Raw genomic sequence first — 20555 nt, 5'->3', positions numbered from 1 at the left:
AAAGGATGCTCTTTATCATTCAGTGTTTTTGTAGGTAGACAATAGAATGTTAATGTTTTTTGTTGTTCCATTTCATATTGTTTGTGCATTTTCTGTTCCTGCAGGTGAAAATTGCCTATGTTAATTTTGTTAACCACTGCTACGTGGACACTGAAGTGGAAATGAAAGAAATCTATGCCAGTAACCATATTTGGAAGTTATTTGAGAACTTCCTTGTTGATATGGCAAGGGTAAGCTTTATAAATATTGCAGTATAGTTCTTGATGACAACTGAACTGTCAATAACTTCTTTCTGCGAACTTCATTTATTTTATTAACTACCCTTTCCAAGGTTGAATATAAACAGATTTTTTTTTAAACAAATGGCCTTTTCTATTGTATTTTATTTATCATCATTCAACCTGCTAATTACTAACAGTCTTTTCTTTCTAAAAGGGTGTTTTGGAACCAATGTCCCCTTCTCTTTTCTTCCAGAAAAATAAGTCATACATGAATGTATGGATTTGACTCACAATGAATTTTCATTCACAATGAAAATGTGTTCTTCAGTGAATGTGTGTTATATGTCATTGCAGTGGTAATTAAAAACAAACAAACAACAAAACCATGTTTAATTTCCTTGGTTTACTCTATTAATACAGTGAAGATCAGGGATAAAGAAATTCTTTGTCTCATATTCCTTCTTTAATTTCATCTTGACCTGTTTTTTTTTCTTTTATTCTACTGTCTCTACATTCTCAGGGCTGTGAAAGGCAGGTGTAGAGCTTATTTGTGTATAATCTATCAACTGCAAGGTGATGGGACAGGGTTAGTACTGTAGGCATTCAATTGCTGTAGACCCCAGTCATTTTCTTGGTGTCATTACTTGTTGCATTAAGTTTCCAGTCATCAGTTGTTTTAGGCTTCCATTTCCTGATACTTTGGAGGCAGAAAAGCAGGGAAACTGATGACTTAAAGAAGGATAACACACAGTAGTGGAACTATGAGGGGAAGCTAGTGTGACATAATGAGTACAGTTTATATTTCATAACCTTTTTCTTGCAGGTAATGTTTCTTGTAAGAGCATAATATTAATGCCGAATGATAGAGTTGCTCTTTCTCTGAAGAAGTAGAAACACATTTTTTTGTGCTTGTGGCCTGTATTTGATCATTGTTGCTGGACAGCATTTTAGAGGTCTTACAAAGCACATTGTCTTTGTGCATGCCTATCCTTTCCTTGTCCATGGTTCATTACATTTTATAATCCTTCATGTTTTCACTCCTTATATTCTTTGTTTTGTTGAAATTAAGGAAGGAAAGGTAAAAGAATCTCAATTCAGACCTGCAGCAAACACTTCCACCAAAGTAATAGTGTGCCACAAAATAATTTCTTTAAAATGTTTTGGGAGAAAATACCATACCTCAATAGTAACCATGATTTATGGCCAAAAGAAGAATGAGTTCAGAGACTTGTGGTGTTTGATAGGCACAGGGACCTGGTCATTTCTTTGTGAAACAGAAAACTTAAAAATGTTTTTATTTTTGCCTTTTTCTGGAGACAGTTTAACACAAGAACACTCGTTCTCTCTTTTTTTGGTGGTAGCTATTTTCAGCAGTAATGAGACCTTTGCAAATCCTATTTTCTTGCTGTTTGTCTTGTTTCTGTGGCTCTGTTCTACAGTGAAAAGCCTTCTGGACACACCAACCTCATTTGAAGATTAAGAACAGAAACCTTCTTGGAGGCGGATTTTGTTTTTTAACCTTGCTGTTTTTATCCCTAGAAGACCTTCTAGACAGACTGCCCTCCCTAGCCATTTAATATGATCAATTTCGCTTGCACTTTGGCTAGAAGCAGACATATGCAGAAAGAGGGCTCTGTCCACAGTTCTCTTCACGAGCCTGGAGACATGTGGCTTGGTGCCAGATGATTTAGAGTTATCCTGATACTAGTGAGCCCTGAGTTTGTTTTTCTCCTTCTAATAAGGTATTAGATTCCAGGTCTTCAGAGGTGAATAGCAAGTATATTATTAATGCTGTATTTTGTGTATGTATGCTGTTTTCTCTGAATAGCAAAATGCAGTTTTATTTTGTTCCGCAAAGTCATCAGGGTAGGTGCCTGGTTAGTCCTTTTAGTTAAGGTTAACTGCTAAAAGAACTAAATGAGCATGTCCAAAGTAGCCTGTTCTGCTCTTCTGCCAGGTCCCTCTGGGTAGCTGTATCTTCTATGTTATTGAGTGTATTTGTTAAGATTTGGTTTTCTGGGTCCCAGGCAGAGCTTGTGTGTTATAAATACATCAGCGTTATGTAGCTATCAGGACAGTTAGAATGCTGTCAGCTTCATGAAAGATGTTACAATAGCTTTCAAAGCATTTAGAAAAAGAGCCCTTTGATCCTCTGTGTTCCAGTGAGCTAAAAGAGATGCTTTTGTGTGGGGGAGGGGAAATGCTTTCCTTTTAGCTGCTACAAATGGCTGTCAGTGGGTGAGTTTGTGAGCTTTGAGTCTGAGTCTGTTATTAGAGAGCAGTAAGGTGAAAGATGGAGAGTGTTATCCTCAGGTTGGATTTCTTCTTTTTTTTTTTTTTTTTTTTTTTTTTTCTCCCTTAAAAAAAGGAAAGAAAACACAATTTTCTTATCTGTTGCTACACCCAAGAAGAAAATATTTAGTCCTCAACTGTCATTCTTTTTCAACAGTGTGATACATTGCAAAACAGACATTAGGTGGATTTGTATATAAATTCAGTTTGCCAAAAGCAGTTTCACTTTCAAAGACACCCTTTTTCTACAGTTTCTGCCAGCCTACTTTCTCCCAGGTATGACAGAGAGTGTAACACTAAGTGAAGTGGGTGCAGCTCAAGGAATGGCTTTCCTTTCCTGCATGTATCTTGTTCCGTAAAGCAGCTGTATTCTGAACAGGATTAAAAGAAGAGCCGGCATCTGACAGCTGTAAAGTCATCGTGGCTTTCTCTGCAGAATTTCTGAAGTATTATTCATATGAGTTTTAGTCCCAAAGCCTCTTAAGGGGTTTTTAAACACTACTTTCTCAATCTTCATCACCATTTCATTCATTTCAGTTTTTTTCGACCACAAGGAAACATTTTTTAGTCCCTAAAGGGCAGAAGGATAATAGGAAATGAGAGGATTTCCAAATTCCTTCCATGATGGGAATTTTTCAGACCTGTGTTGGAGCACAGTTGTGTCCCCACATATGGCTCTGCTTGTTAGATGAGTGAAGGGGAAAGCTTAAAAGCATATTGGAATTTTGTTTTGTTGATTTCTAAATTCACCGTGCTAGCGCTACCTGGCTCTCTCTCTTCCCATTGGGATCACAAATGCTCAGCCTCAGAGCTACTGGTTGCAGAGAAAATGAGTATGCAGATTAATTAAAAGCAGAAGGACATCAAGAGGTTTTTAGGTCTATGATTTTTTTTTTAATTATTTTTTTTAAGCTTTATTATTAACTCAGTATTTTATGTTCATGAGGATTAGGGAAGAGAAAGTGTCATAATTTTCCCAAACTGAAGGGCTGAATAATTTGCTATTTCAGTTTAGGCACTGTTGCTTCTCTGACAAAAATCTTTCCTTTTCTGGGGTGATAAAAATGCACTGTATTGAGCCATGACTCGTTTTTCTGACACGCTTTAGAAAAACAGAGCTCCTCCAGATGCCTAATTCCTGTAGGTTGCAAGTTATCTTTGGCTATTCCTCTGCCTACCACATTACAATGCTTTTGTGTTATGCTCTACTCAAAATGCTTTTGTGTTCCCATGAGTCAAATCTTCCACTGAATGTGGGTGCTTTTGGATGTCACATCAGTAACCTTCCTTAAAACACTGCTGGTGAAATTGCTGTCATGTGGTATCCAAGTGTAACACTGGCACTGTGTAATTAGAGAGAATGTTTGCGCTGTGTGAGATTCAGGTGCTGCAGATTATTTCTCTGGTTCTATCACCAACTTTTCTTTGTGACCTTAAGCAATTCACTCAGTTTCTCTGGACTTAAGTTCCCCATCCATAAAGTGATGCAATGATAACTATATACTACTCAGATTCATGATTGTGTTAAACGTTCAGATAGTAATTTGAAAGTTATCCCAGAAGTCTGTAAAGAAAATAAATTCTGTTCTTGCATAGATTCTCTAGAACTATGTCTAGAAGCCACGGAAGTCTCTGGCTTGCATAGGTGAGAGAGAATTTATTTTTTTTTTTTTAACGTGACTAGAACTGCTTATTCAAAGGCTGTTGAGGAGGTAGGATGAGTATAGTCCATAGTCCTTGTTTGCCTTTCTCACTGTGTCTTTTTCTGTGTAGACTTCTTTTAGGTCTCCTTTTACTACTGTTTTCACTGACATATGCAAATTCAAAAGGACTATAAGTATTAATACATGTTGGGAAAAAAAAAAAAAAAGAAATAGTGAAGCATCTATACTGGCCCAGTAATTTTTTCCTTTCTTTAAGCCTGATATCTTTATGCAGGAACAAACCTTCAGTGTTGTACCAAAGGTGTCTTCAGGACTCATCTGTGTAAATCTTTCCATATCCTCCTACTATTTAATCATCCTTCTGTGCTCCAGAATTGTCCCAGTACCATTCATTCTCTTCTTTCATTGGTTTTAGTTTGTCATTCATATTTTCCTCATGTGGCTTTCCTAAGAAATGTTGTCTAAAGTCTGAAAAGCTGTTGGTATTGACTATGGTATTTCCTTCTGTTTCCCTCTCTTTAATTTTTTTCCTGCAAATGGGCTTCGCCGTTGCTACTCATTTGAAGTGACTGATTGTAGCAAGAAGTTAAACATTACATGAAATCTTTCTAATCTAATGTGTTTATGTCTTGTCTGTCTCTAAAGCCTCTTCCAACCTAGTTTCATAGTGGGAGGAAAGGTCCATTTTCTTCTTGAATCTGTCTAAATGTGCAAGTGGAACACAATGTGCTGATTCAGGGGGATCTTTTTTCATGGTTTAGGAAAGAACAGACAGACAACCAGAAGGAATTAGTTCAGAAGATAATGGAATTTAAAAGACAATGTGTATCTTCAAGACAAGCTACCACAGATACATCTTGAACTCTAAGATAATATGCTCTGATAGATCTTATATAAAAATCATTCTAAGAACATACTAAATCATACTAAGAACAAATCTTATTACATGGGTTGTAATAAATACAAAATAACATAGCTGGCTTACTTAAAAATACTGAATCTCATTATTGTCTCCTTCTTCCCTGTAGGTTTGTAACACAACCACAGATCGTAAACATGCAGACACATCTCTGGAGAAATATGTCACTGAGCCTGTAATGAACATTGTAAGTGGCTTCTTCAATTCTCCATTTTCAGATAACAGCACCAGCCTCCAGGTAAGAAAAAGAGACTGACAAATAAGTAATTCAGACCATTAATGAGATACCTTGTCATAGGAAGGAATGGGGATCCTGTACCTTTTTTATCCTTCTTCAATTTCTCTCTCCTCGCATGCCACTGGCTAGCTGTTTAATTCCTCTTGAAATCATTTATTCTTAATTTTTACCCTTTACAACTCTGAAACAGCACACAGCTCAATAAGGTCATATTTACTTCTGGCTTTTGTGAATTCACTGGATAGAGTATCTTTGCAGAATCAAGGTCTATCTTTGTATTTGTATGAGAAAAATGCTGTGCATTACAACAAAAAGGACATGTACCTGAGAACCAGGAAGACTCTTCAGTCCTTCTGCTCTGTACTGTGCTTACTTGATATCAGTGGTGATCTTAGTAAAAACTGTATGATTTGGTCTCTGTAGGGGTGCAGAAATGATTTGCATTCCCTCCTCTCCTGAAGAGCAAAGAGAATTTAATTGATCCGCAGCTTGAGTAAACAAACTAACATTCATGCACGTGGTTTATGTTATATCAAACCTTAGGGTAGTTGTGAGGAGATGGTGAAGTATAAAATTACATGTTTATCTTTTTGTTTTCAGACACATCAACCTGTTTTTATTCAGCTGCTGCAGTCTGCTTTTAGAATTTACAACTGTACCTGGCCAAACCCAACTCAGAAAGCCTCAGTGGAGTCATGTATCAAAACTTTGGCTGAAGTGGGTAGGTGCCAGGTTTTTACCTTCATTGTTTTTCTCTGTGTTTTAAGATCAGAATTACTTGAGCTTGAATGTTTTTTCTTTGACTATAGCATCATGCAGTTGTGACAGTGGTAAATAAAGAAATCTCACTTTGAAGTTAAATTTTGTCTCTTTTTATAATGCATTCAAATGTATTCCATCAAATAGGTGAACCTATAGGCCACAGAGGTGGGTTTGCTAAATGAATGATGGTTGAACTTGACCTCAAGGAAGTTATGATATTGAAATGAAACAGAAGCTTCATATATGGTATAGGAAAACATAGGCAATTCCATTTGTGCTGGGCTGTTGTGAGCAGTGATGCATGGAATTGTGCATCAGAACACTCATCTTTTTTCCTTCAATTCCTGTGAGAGGTATTCGTTGTTATCAGTCATCATCCTGGGCTTGTTCAGGTTTTGTCCCATCAGTGAGTTGGGGGTGGAAAACAGAATTCTGCCACACCATAGCTTCTCTGCTTACTCATCACCTTCAGGTCTATGCATTTACTGATTCTACACAGTCAGCCATGAAAGGGGTATGCATTTACTGATTCTACACAGTCAGCCATGAAAGGGGCATATTGCCTCGCACAGGCACCAAGACTTAATTCATATTTGGTCCCAAGGCCAGCTAGGAAATTACATTGCTTTCAAATAAATTCAAATACTATGTTAGTCAAAGATTTAAATCTTCTTCGGGAATGATGCCATCCTAAAATAAAAAATAAAAAAATAAAAAAGATTCTTCACCTGTACATAGCTAAGACTGGCAAAAGTTCATTCTTAACTTAAATTTTTGTGAACAGGATTTTAAAGTCTTCAGCCACAACTGGAAAAACAGATTTTTCAATCTAGTTTCTATAGAATTTATAGAGTAAGTTTTTCCTCAGCACCAATCAAAACTGAGTAGAGGCAGAGACGTATAGAAACTGGCTAAATGCTATAGTTGATGCAATTTTTAAGAAGCTTTAATAAATAATGATAAAAAGTATGAGAGGGTCCCGTAACCGTCTGCAGTATCTGTGGCACTGTAACAATCAACTCTAAATTTAGATTTTGGGATAGTTTTACAGGGGTATAATCTAACATTTTAGCCAAAATACCTCATTAACTTTTGTGTGAGTGAGAATAGTAGTTGCCTAAAAACTTAGCAATCTTCAGATGTTTTATTTGTTGTGCAAATGATTTAATTATGGATCCATCTGGTAAGAGAACTTTGAAAGCCAAACATGTTTTATTTCCTTTATGCTACAGCTACTACAGTTTCAAATAAAGCTCTAGTCCCACAGATCCTTTTTTGTGTGTTTAGCACTTCCTTTCCTGCTCCCCTCTGGCAGTTCTGGAAAGAGTCATCAGTAAATTACTTCCTTTAGGAGTCTGAGGAAAGAGAGGAGAAGTAAGGCAGGTGAGAGTGTTTTTAAGACCAACTTTGGATGCTTCTAGACGGCTCCATGCCTACCTTTCTATGGAGCATAACCTAAAAAAAAAATAAATAAATAAAAAATAGAGCTTGGAGAGGTGTTTGTGTTATCTTATAGAGACAAGGGTATTTAGAGTCACCTGAGCCTAGTGCTGAGACAGCCAAGCTGAACTTGTCCCCACAGCAGCAAGATGGGGAAAAAATGTGGGTCACTGTAATGAAGATGATCTACTGTGTTTTGTTTTATTTGTTCATTTAAACTATGCCCTAATGCTGTCCTATGGATCCAGCCTTCTTGCTGCTCTGGCTTCCCATGCATGGGATCCCACTCTTGTCTTGGGTATTGTCAAGTGTGGAGAGTGGATCTGAGGTGCCCGTGAAAGGCACCACCATGTGTCCTTGTCCTCCTACAGGACTTTCATGTCACCAGCAGTAGGGCAAGCAGGCTGTGTGTCATCTTGGGGTGCCATGGGACTGGTAGCCTCAGAGGTGGCCCTGAAAGCACACTTTAACATGCAAGTTGATGATTTCATTGTCCATATCATAATAACTGTTTAAGGATTCATTATTGGTACCAATATTGAATACAACTGGTACAATTGTATCATATTAGCAAATTACCACAAATTTTTATTTGGTGTTTTATTCTGCCAGTGCAGAAAGGGAGAAGAAGGCAGCTTTCGAGGAGCCTTTTCCAAAAGAGCAAACTAAAGAAGTGGAAAATGGAGTTTTATACATCCCTGTATAAAAGTTGAGGTGGCTAGCTGAGATTTTAGACTTGTGTGGTATTCAGTATTTTAGACATGTTGCCAAACTTGGCTTGCCTTGGCTAATTGAGTAGGCCTGTTCTGCTCTGCTGAAAGCTTTGGAAAAACTACCCCAGTTGGAGGTACTGATGACTTTTAAAATCGAGGCCCTTGTAATTGCTGTGTGTACCAGGCTCCTGTGTCTACTGGGTGTTCCACCAGCACGAAGTGGTGCTCTTTGAGTAGGCAGAGGTTTCTTCCATAATGCAAATAGGCCAGCCTTTCCTTTCCTTTTTTTATTTTATTTTATTTTTTATTCATTTTGCCTCTTTTTCTGGCTGTATATATGGAGTAGGTTTGGATTTTGGCTAGGAATCTGTGAGAACTTTTTTTTTTTTTTTTTTTTTTTTTACCTTGAGAGTCTGTCAGCTTTAATGTTAGGTCCTTCATGTTTCACAGCAGGGTTTAAAAAAAAAAAACCAACAAAAAAACACCTCTAGAAAGATTTTGCCAATATCAGAGAGATAGAGTATTGGACAGATTTACGGCAGGGACCAAAGACTTTTGATGGAAAATAAATGTAGTATAGAGTTGAAAGAACAAACATTTTTTTTTGTAGTAGTAGTAGCCCTGGATTTAGAAATGAATCTCAGCAGGAAGAAAGATCCTACACAGATTTCCCAAGATATCAAAGATCCATATAATAATGCACTTTTAAAAGACCCATTTCAGAGCAAGTTTAAGCAATGTACATTCTGCTCAGTGCTTACTACTTATGTTGCTGACAGGTGGATATAAGTATTGCCTCAAGAGCTTAAGATCATTACATCTGTCTTCTTATGAGCATTGTAAGAATGTACATTATCTTCCAGGTCAACAAAAGGATATGTTGCAGAAGCTAATTTCTTATAACCTTGGTACTTCAACTCCACTTGACCACTAGGGAAAAACTTCATAAGCTTTTCAAGCTTCGCTTGCGTCTTTTTCTCCAGGCAGTTCTCTGTCTTCGAGTTCAGCAAGAAGTATAGAGGCTTGCTTGACTTTTTCAGCAGACCCTTCTGTGACTCCAAGAGATGTGGAACACAAAGATACTAGTGCTCATCAATTTTTTATTGACTAGTAAACATTTGGCTACAGTTGGATGAATTAAAATAATTACAAAATAGTTTGTGTATAGTAATGCTTCTTGTTCTTGGACTTCTGAAGCAGATTATCACATTAACAAAAATTAACGCATTTTACATAGATCACTCTCTCCATTTTCTTTATTATAACATAGCACTGAGTTTTGCTTTAAAAAATAATCCAAAAATAAGTGATCAAAATAGCGTCTTCTCACTGGCAAAATTGCTACACATGGAAATTGTTTAAAAGGTCCACTGATCTTTGTGAAAACAGAGGAACTAAGAAGACAAACAGTTACATTTATTTCAAATGAATTCATTACCAAAGGACTTTCAGTTCCTACATTCTATAATCTTTGCAAGATTGAGAATGGTGGAGGCCAGAAAGTTTGCCTTTAAAACCATCTGCTATCTTCCCATATGGTCAAATTGGGGAATGTCACCTGTCCTTAAAACTAAAGATCTGGACTGTATATCTTAAATGCTATTGGAGAAAGTTCTTTCTCCCAGGGCTGACCAGTCTTCTAGACCTCTGCAAAGAACTGCCTTGGCCTCTGAATTAAGCAGTAATTTTTGTACATTCACCCCTAAGCATCAGTTTTCTCTTCTATTACAATGTTGAAGCACCTCAGTGTACTGAGCTGCATGCTAGATATATCTAGTTATATTATAGTCCTTTCTCTGTAGTATCCATTATTTTTTTCCCCTATGTTTTATACAAACTGCATCTTCCCTCTGATACTGTGTGTGGATATGAAGGATGCTTTCTGTATCATGTGCATGGCTGTGTTACCACCAACAACAATGAAATAACTGTAATTTCCCAGGTGAGCAAACAGTGGCAGATAGGAACCCACATTTTGTTAGACTATTTCTCTTAGTAGACCCTTTAAAAAAATCTGTTAGCAAGCCGAATCACATTAGTTGTTGTCAGATAGTACTCTAGGATACTATGCAGGAGAAGCAAAAAGAGTATCTGTGTTTCTATGCTAAAAAATTTGAGACAAGTTTTGTAAGAACTCTGTTTCAGAAGTTCAAAACTGTAACAGGTACAGAGGAAGTACTATTAGGGTGATCAAGGGAATGGAGAAATTGTATGACAAGAAGGGACTCTATAATAGAGTTCCATGCTTTTTCCATAGCAAAACAAAGGCCTGTATTATTTCTCTTCAAAAGTACTTAGGAAGATAATGGTCACGAAGAAACGTTTTAGCTAAAGGATAGTACTGACCCCAATAATCAGGATATAAAGTATGTTAGGCTTCAAATAACCTAAATAAAGTTAGATTGTAAATGAGAGGTTTAGAACCAACTTTGGAAGGATGTCCATGATCAACAGGCCACTAGAAAATGTGGAGAGGAGGGATGTCAGAAAATGCAGCTTTGTTTTAAATGAAGCTTAATACATTTTCAAAAGGGATTAAAGAACATGGATTGTCTGTAACGAGGAGAGCAAATGATCTAAAGGGTGAAGTCCATTCTAGTTATGTTTGTTCTCCAGTTTCACCTCACTGCTACCCCTTTAAGGGTGTACAGAATCAAAAAAACCCTCCTGTGATGCATCTTGACCATTCTTATAAGTGCTTAAAAAACTTTTCCATTTCCCTGTCAAATTACAAATAGGAAACATTAAACATGAAATAACATGAAATCTAGGTTATGTTTTCATGCTTCTTTGGAATTACCACACTTGTTTTAATGTCCATATTGATGAATTTTCCTAAAATATTTTTTTTTTTCAGCCTTGAAAATACTGTTTCCTTTCCCATTTGAGTTTTTAAGTCTTTTTTTTTTTTCCATTTTATAAAAAGCTAGACCGTCACTTTCAATTTTTAGTTCAAATAAGATAATTATCCTGTTGTTACTTTTTTGACAGCAAGAATAATACATTGCAGATGAAAAAACATATTTTATTCTATTTTAACTGTTTGTGTTTCCTTAATTGCAAGAAAAATTCAATGATGATCTTTTTACAGACTGATAAATATTTTAGCATAGATTTTTTGCTGGAAAAAAACATCCAAGTGAAGGGTACAAGATTGGCAGGCTTGTGTCTTGTCTACACAAAGCTTTTATTTTCCTTAAAAAGTCATGCTGTTGCTAGCATTAGTGTCTCTCCATCCAAATGTGTTTGTTAAGTAGTCAGTAAATGATTAAGAAGCTGGAGGGACTGATTCATGGAGCAAAATTAATTGAACTATGTATACGTTGCTCTGTTAAGTGACAACTGGGAGTGTGGGAGAACATGAGAGCTGTCAGGGAGTACAGGAGCGGTGTAAAATGCAAGTAGAGTAAGGGACTCACAGCTAGGTGCAGCTGTGGGTATTTTGTGACCCAAATTGTATGTCCCACTCCTCCTTGAGGAATTCTAAGGGGTGAAACTCCTGTGTGTCCCCCATAAAACCTACATTGGGGATTGCTTCAAGTAGTACAAAATATATTAAATACCGTGAAGCTACTAAGTACTGTAGCACTTTGCAAATACCACCAAAGCTACTAAATACTGTAGCACTTTGTAAATACCACCAAAGTTAATGGAGTGAATTTGTGAAATAGGCCCTTCTGCTTCCAATTTCTGTGATTCTGTGAAGAGACTTACATGCAGGTAATTCAACAAAATACAGCCCATTTCAGCCCTTCACTTAGCAGCTGGACAATGCTCTTGGGAATTCTATAGAGCCCAGATGGCTCATAGAGAGAGGTCTGAATTTAGGTACTTGATTCTCATTGTTAATATTCACCTTTTCTTTTGGGTCCCCATCTCACAGTATGGTTTCATAGCTGAAACAGGAAAGGGGAGGAAAGCTGCTGGGGCATTAAGTATGCCCAGAACCATCCAGCACGAAACATTAGCCATAGCCTGACTGAATTTGGCCTACTGTGTTGCTTATCCTTTCTGCTGGTACTGTTTGCTCAATTGTCTTGACCCAGCTGTAGTTATTGCAAATAGAATTAATTGTGAGGGAACATCAGATAGAGAGTTAGTCATGCAAAAGATTTCCCAGCAAATCATTTTGTTCTGGCATTGGCAAAACAGCATAGTATATTCAGGGTATGACTAGTCCTGCACAGAGTGCCTAGCTGGGATTTAGACAGTATATAAGCAGGCACTGTGACTCCACTTCAAGGCAGATTTCCAAATTAGTTGAAGACATGTTCTAGTCCATCATGGTAAGTATCCTGCTGGATACCTATTGTACCAGTTTATATACAGGCATGTAGCATGCTTTTTTCCCAAGTTCACCAGCCAAAGAAGGACAGAATTTTGCCCCCTCTTATCTCCTTTGTCTACCAGCTCTACATTGTAAGTTTGAGTTCTGTCCAAAAGTATTTCTAAGTGGAACAAAAATAAACATGCTTTTAAATATTTTATGTTCATACTTTAAGGGAGATTGACACATATTGAAGAGGAAAGCAGCCTACAACACCTAAATTAAAAATAAATATTTATGCTCACATTTGTTCATCAGCTTTCCAAAATGTAAAAATATGCTTCATGTTGTTTTAAATAATGAAATGTGAAACAAATGAAAGATAAACTTTCTACAAGCTGCAAAGAAGTAAGAAGACAAAGGCTTTGTTTACAGCTTAGACTTCAACAGTGCCCTTTGACAACCAATACAAATCTTAATTACAAATGGAATTATACATATAAGAACTGTTTTCAAAACAAAGGAGTATTTTTTTTCTCTCTCTGGTTTTCTTTATGATAGTTTTAATTAGCTGCAGCTCTTTGAACAATCATAGTCCTTGACTGCTACTCAGACATTGATGGAAGTTGTTAACTTCAAATGGCATCGTAGGACTACAGAAGTCTGGGTTTTCCTCTGAACAGCATGCTCCCCATTGCTAAATTTATTCCTGGGTATATCAGGATTCTGCATACATGCCACTCAGTTGAGAAGTAAGCATTGTCCAATAACATTCTAGTGATTAACATTAGGACACAATAAATTGCATTAATAGGCCACAGCACCCTAACCACCCTGGCAGAACTTTAATGGACTTCTTTAATAAAGTAAGCAGCAACAGGGCAAATGTGTCTTGAAAAACAATCCAGTCAAGTAACGTGGAAAACAGTCATTAGAAATAATGGCCAGCCATACATAGTATTTTCCTCATGATAATCCAGAACCTTGCCTTCAAAGCAAGTAGAGAATGGGAAGGAAAAATCAGCTACTAGTGTTGAAACTGCTGTGCTTCTGATGATGATGATTCATGTACGGTTGTTGTGAAACATGTCATCCCATCCTGACCTAAGCAACTTTTTTTTAGGTCTGTGTGGCAAGCTATTTAAAAGAAAGTGCTTGCCAGAAATAGAATAGGAGAGCTTTCTTCCATCCTAGTTAAGCACCCTAATCTGCAGTTGAAGGCTCTGGTCCTGCATCAGGATACACCTTCACAGGCACGGCTGAGCCAGGGACAGGAGGTACTCAAAGGATGAGGATGCATGTGACAGCATGCTTACTGTAGTCTGAGACTGGGGGTTGAGTTTTCACAGCCAATTTTAATTTTATTATAAATGTTGGCATTACAGTGTAGTATCTGGGAGTAGGGAAAGTTTCTGGCTGGGATCTGAGACTCACTGTGCTTGGCAACACACGAGCCTTCATTCATCAGAGCCATATACATGACTTTGTGCTTGCATGTACTCCTGTTGGTTTTGATGGATATCCTGTTTAGGAAAGAAGGGCATCTGTTGGCATCATGAGTTCAGGACCTAAAGTTTTAAGAAATGGGAGGGAGAGGTGGAATATTTTTGAAGCCTTCCACTTCTATGCAAAGCACTCGTGTTAGTGCAGAGCAGCAGGGAAATGCCTTAGAGAAATGACGTGCAGAACTTCAATATGGGCTAATGCTTTTTAAAAAGCATTTCAATAAGAAAAGAAAAAGTCAGTTACTATCAGCTTATGGTAGAAAACCTCAAATGAACTGTTTCCCCACTCAACTTCTCAGTTTATTAACCATAAACTGTGCTATGGAAACTAAATGAAAAGATGTAGAATATAAAGCCTAAAATAAGCCTTGTAAATGTGACCTAATCTTTCAAATAGAGGTATTTCTGCATCAATCCGTTGTTTATTTTTTGAATTTCAGACGGCTCATGCTGAGCCTTAGAAGAATGTCATTCTGATCTCCAGTGAAATCTATGGTTCTATGGAATGGAGAGATGCAGCTAGTACAAATATATTCATAGAGGAAAGGGCAGTTACCTTCTAGCATTGTCTTCCAAACTTTGTTTTCAAATAACAGTTCACTATGCAATGGTACTTTAATAGTGGATGCACTGTAAGAATTGGAACAAGTTGTCCCCCATTTTTTCCCTAATACTCTGTCTTTTGTTACCTCCTCCCTACCCCCAAGGTCTTAAAATAAACAAATAAATAAATCACACTATTGATCTGGATTTGGCAATTGTAGCTGTTTATCAGTTATATTGCAGTGATGTCCAAGAATCCCATAGCTTAACAATGCTGGCTGTGTAGGAAACTGAAGGAAGAGAAAAGAAGAGATTGTCTTTCAAATTTAATTTGTATGCTCTTGGTTTCTCAAGGACTTTGCAAGAAAAATAGGCAGAAAAGCAATGTACAGCACTTGGGATAAATTGACTAAATGTGCATAGGTCGACTAAGAAGAAGATCTTTCAAATTTACTCCTGAATACAGGAAAAACTAGCTGTTGAAAAAACAATGCGCATTCTTTTTGTTACTCTTATTAATATTTGTGGCTCTGATTTTTTATGAGTTAGTAAAAAAAAAAAAAAAAGCTTTAAAAAAATAAATGTCAGTACCTATTAAAATACGTTGTGGAAATGATCCTCATCTCATTTTAAGTGGTACAGCTCACTTAACCAGAGTATATCTGATATTTACCAGCTTAGGTTTTGATCTGTATTTTAAAAACCCACTGAAGTGAAATCCCAGCCCCCATTCCATCGTCCCCCAACTTCAAGGATATTAGGATTTTGCATGCCTTGATCTGCAGAAGATTTTGAAGTTTTTCCCACTGTAAATTTCTTCTATTTTTCTTCCTCATAAAGCAAAGAACCGTGGGATTGCAATTCCAGTGGATTTGGATAGCCAGGTCAACACCTTGTTCATGAAGAGTCACTCTAACATGGTACAGAGGGCGGCGATGGGGTGGAGAATGTCAGCCCGCAGTGGACCTCGTTTTAAAGAAGCTCTTGGTGGGCCTGCCTGGGATTACAGAAATATAATAGAAAAACTACAGGTACAAAATAGCAAATGGCTTGGGTGCTAGTAATGGCGGTGCATTTGTCTAATATGGGCCAGGTGGGGAAAACATCAGAGAGAGACTCATTGCATTTGTAGTGCTGGATTACAGTGAACGTTGTACTTCTAGGTGGGAGGAACAGAGGACTCAGCTCTTCTTGGTGTCTGTTCAAAGCGAAGCCAACACTCAGGGCCTTTTGATTCATGATCTGAATTCAGAAGTAGGTAGAGAGGGGTAGGAAGTGTGTTTTTTTTTACCCCAAAGTGATCCATAGAGAAGGATCTCCTTTCTGCCTTGTCATGGTCACATGTCATTGTCCTGTTTGGAGTGCAGAGGGAGGTACTGGGCTTTGGAGGTGCCATTATGTCAGGTTTGTGTCACTGGAGTTTACGTACGAGATGAAAATCACCTGTGTGGTTAAATAACATCAAGTGCTTATGGACTAAGAAAACAGTGGAACCCAGAAAAATGGAGGAACCCTACATACCCAGGAAGCAACACTTCAGGTGATATACTAACATCATGTATACATGTATGACAAGCAGTGTTTTTCCAGCACATCATCATCCTGACTGTTCCTGAGTGTTTCTGAGGCATTACTAAAGAGAAATTTGAAAGAGAATAGCAACACGAATAGTTATGGGCACCTTCCCCTCCTCACCCAGTTTGAGGAGTGACATGGAGAAAGGAATGAGGTTGCTTTACTGTAACCTGGGCTAACAAGTGCCAGAAATGGGTTGCGTAGCCCATAGTATTTTTCAGCTCCACAGCAACTTTCTTCTAGTTTTGTAGGTCAGCTGTAGTGACATTCCTTTTTACTTCCTAGGATGTAGTGTCCTCCTTGGAGCAGCAGTTCACTCCCATGATGCAAGCTGAATTCTCAGTGCTGGTTGATGTGCTGCACAGTCCAGAGCTACTTTTTCCTGAGGGGAGCGATGCCAGGATAAGATGTGGTGCTTTCATGTCCAAGTAAGTGGTTTACGGAGAGACCTATTTGCTTCTTTGGAAAAGATGACAGGGAGTTAAAATTTTCAACAGCACTCGCCTCTGATTTTCAACAGCGACTTAAGCATATAGGAGTCTTGAGTTCATATTGAAAGCTTAAATTGAGGTCTTTGGCTGCATGTTTTATGGTTCTTGGAGGTTTAGGAGTCTGGAGAGGAGTGGGGAGAGAGGTTTACTTGACTTGTCTGCCTAGAAATTTAATCTTAGTAGCTTGTTATGATTCTGACAGGCACAATCTACTTCTGTTTTCTCAGTGGGCTGCTTTTGCTATTAAGTTTCTTCAAATTGACAGCAGAAACTTGGACTTCCCATGGTAGAATCTTCAAGAATTCATAATGAAGTAGGGTGTGCAGTGCTATTTTTTTTGATAAAGCAGATAAATCTTTTGATTTTTATTTTAAACTGCCAACAGCTCTTTCTAAAATATATTTCACTGGCACCTTATCTGAGCCTGAATTATTAGATGCTTAATTTGCAGTTTGTGCATTGAAATAAAGATGTTCAATATTTTTTAATAGTCCTCTAGTGAGATGCCCTCTCTGCCCTTGAGAAACTCTAATTTAAACAGAGGTAATGTGAGGGAAACGGACACATTAGGCAGCTTGCCTGTTTCCTTGGCTTTCTGCATCTTCTGCAGAGGTAGTGTTATAACAATATAATTTATATTTTTGGAAAAATGAAACTAAATTCTGAGCTTGTCCCATCCCATCCCCTATGTCCAAACTCGTGTTCAAAGTCAGCACCAAATGAAGTCTAGGGCAGCTGAATGTGGCCCCTGTAATGCAATAAACAGCTTTCTCTTGTATTTAATTAACTTCCATGGCAAAGAATGTTTTGCAGGACTATGCAGGATATTGTAAGATAAAGATGTAACTCTTCACAAAATATTGTTAATACTGCAGGCCTGAGAGCAGATTTTTTTTGAACTCATAGCTCATGAATTTGGTTAACATGACCATGGGAAAGTCCTGCATGGTATTTCTACTGAGTCCCGGGTGGCCTTAGCACACAAACTCAGCAGTAACTTAAATATAATTGGTTCTGTTGTGCTACAGATGATGCAATGTCATCCCTCCTAACCCTGCTTTAGGTGTCTGTAATTTAGGATTGTTAATGGGTAGCCACAGTGCCTTTGCTGTGTGCTGATCGTAGGCCATAATATGAAGAACACTGTTCTGTCTACTGTAAGTCAACACTGGTACTGAAGGAAGAAAACCAGTCTAAGGCCTTCAGATATCTTCCTCTCTTCTGTTTTCACAGTAGCAATACAAGGACTTGCTCTGTACAGAGACTGAAAGGCTTCTTCTGGCATTCTGCTTTTTCTGCTTAAGCAGATTTAAAACTCAAACTCCCATCATAGTCTTAGTAGGAGGCAGAAATATACCTTGTTTTCTGACTGTAAAACAGTCCTGTAAAGTTGTGTGAATGTGTAAACAACGGTTATGTTTCATCCAAATAACTGCATTTCTGAATGACTCCATGTAAAGTTTTAGGAATGCTTTGGAGATTCCTCTGGATCCTTTTGAGTGGATGCTGTTTGCTAATTATATGATAAATATTATTATAAACACCACTGGGGTTGGAAGTTGTATAAAGGCTATAGCTTTTAAAATTTGAAAAAGTATGGTGAAGACTAATTACCTTTAAATAAACGTTAAGATGAATGCATGCTTATCTCTAAATAGATAAAGAAAGGGTGAAAGAGCAAGTTTGGATCTTAATCTGCAAGCATTCAGGAAAAAGTGGATGTATAATTCTGCCTTCTGTATGGCAAGAAGATATACAAATCGTAACAAAAAACAACACATTGAAAGTCCCATTTCCTTTTTCTCTTGTCTACTTTTATTTCCTTGAGGAAAAATACAGCGACAGGTGATTTTTGCATGAAGAAATTGTAGCATGGCTTAGTAACAATGTGCAATGCTCTTTAAGGTTTAATATTTTACTTTAAGGTTGATTAATCACACAAAGAAGCTAATGGAGAAAGAAGAAAAGCTCTGCATTAAAATTCTTCAGACATTACGAGAAATGCTTGACAAGAAAACTAACTTTGCGGAAGAGGTACTGCTACCATTTTACTATTAAACATAGAACTAATTGTGTGGTATTAAAATGTTGGCTCTAGGAAAGTAGCAGAATTTGACATGTTTTCAATTTCCTACATGTTTTAAAGATGATGTGGTGTCTCAGAAACAATGTGGCAAGACAAAGTAAGATTTAAACAAAAGAAACTATGTGCCTTACATGGATAATTTTGTATCAGGGACTCTGCAAGAGTTAAAGCAATAAATGAGCAGCAGCAAGTGTTGGTATATGTGATCATTATGTATTAAGTATCCTGTATTTCTGGAAACTAGTCCTTAGGTCTGACATCTGACTTTATGTAGCATATAATCAATTGAAAACATAAGTTTTTTTAATTACAAGTGTACAGTTTTTCCCCATTGCCCGTGGTACCAGACTGTTGTAATGCATTTACTTAAGGATCATAAATGTGTGACCAAAATATGTAATGTTCAAACAGAGTTGCCAGTTTTATGGAGAGCTGACATAGTCTGTACTCTATAAAGTGTCTAATTTTTTGCACCTATTAACACTCCTCCCTCTCCTCATGTTACCCAGTTTTGTCTCACAAAAAACTTTTTCAAATATTTACTTCACTTTGCCTTGTGCCTTTGAATATTGATAGCTAGATTCAGATTTATATCTCAGTTGTCCCCTTCTAGAAGTTTTAAGCTTGATCCCTGTACATTTTGTGTGGTTTCTTATCCATATTTCTTAGAATTCCCCCGAATTCTTTCAGTATTATTCATTCTAAAATGTGAATCACAGAACTATTACCTAATCTTTCCCTGCCATTATTTTCATTTGTTCACAGCTGACATGTTTAGTCAAGTATGTTCATGGGTTTCACTTCATTTTGAGAAAATATGCTGATCACAACCAAGCATCACACTGTTTCACTGTCTTAGGCTTTTGCACCCAAATATTTTGACATGTCTAAGTAACAGTGCTCATTCATACTATTGTACCTGGCAAAATTATCCGCCATTCAGATATAAAAGCTATGAGAATTAAGCTTAGTCCTAATCTAACGTGGAGAAAAAAGTATATATATTTTTTTGGTGACTAAGATGTCTGTGCCTATTTCTGAATGTATGAGACTTACTTTTCGGTTAAGTGTTTTGGTCCAGTCAAATGATGTGATAAAGTAGCAAGACGCTCTCTTCTCTTTGTGATAAATAAGCCATATATTAGAAATGTGAAACATTCACATTGCCTTTGTTTTGACTGTATACTATTTGTTTTGATTTCAACATATGGACATAAGAACATGTCACCCAGGCTAGACAGGATAAAAGAATCTCAATGCAGAACAGTGAAATGAAGACAAAGGTGAAATAGCAAAACATTAGCCTTTCTCTATACAGAGACAACGAGAGCACACAGAGCAAACCAACCTGCTCTTCATCTCCTGTAAATAAGCTAGCTCAAAGAAGAATGTGGTTAGGCCTGGGCAGAAAGATGTGGGTGGTTTTTTTTAATGTTATGACAAGAGTTTCACAGGTGAAGTAGAAATTATTCTTAGTTATTATTCTTTCCTACTCTGATAGCTTTCTGGGTCCATAATCTCACTGCATCACATTGAAAAACCTACTTGCTTTTGTAACTGTATGTTATGAAGAACTGTGCCAAACCTCTCCAAAACAGTTGCGTGACCCATCAAAAGTTAACAGTATCTCAGAACTATGTGGGGGAAGAAAAGCAATGAGCAATGCTTCAACATAAGACTTCTAAAAACAAAACAAAAAACCTTTCCTGTTCTAACTGCTCTTTGTTCCCAGTTGCGGATGCTGATAAGCTAAGATTGAGTGAGGCCACCAGAGGGATTGTGCTCCACTGGTATGTAAGGACACTTCACCCATCCAGCCCAGCCTCTGATTCTCAGGAG

General features: G+C 37.4%; 1 protein-coding gene across 2 annotated transcripts in view; it reads left to right on the top strand.

The window, feature by feature from the left end:
- The window catches only part of ITPR2 (inositol 1,4,5-trisphosphate receptor type 2), a 271369-nt gene that overhangs the window by 131250 nt on the left and 119564 nt on the right, over window positions 1–20555 (top strand). For both annotated transcript variants that reach the window (XM_082784800.1, XM_082784799.1), the window contains 6 exons: window positions 105–230; window positions 5206–5334; window positions 5935–6055; window positions 15405–15595; window positions 16425–16567; window positions 18556–18664. In XM_082784800.1, the coding sequence (XP_082640926.1) occupies window positions 105–230; window positions 5206–5334; window positions 5935–6055; window positions 15405–15595; window positions 16425–16567; window positions 18556–18664 (819 nt within the window). The remainder of the gene's footprint in view (window positions 1–104; window positions 231–5205; window positions 5335–5934; window positions 6056–15404; window positions 15596–16424; window positions 16568–18555; window positions 18665–20555) is intronic.

The sequence above is a fragment of the Aythya marila genome, assembly GCF_965140915.1.
Source record: "Aythya marila genome assembly, chromosome: 1".
Taxonomy (NCBI): Eukaryota; Metazoa; Chordata; class Aves; order Anseriformes; family Anatidae; genus Aythya; species Aythya marila.
Note: the sequence above shows the minus strand (reverse complement) of the source record. Positions and strands in the feature narration are given on the sequence as shown.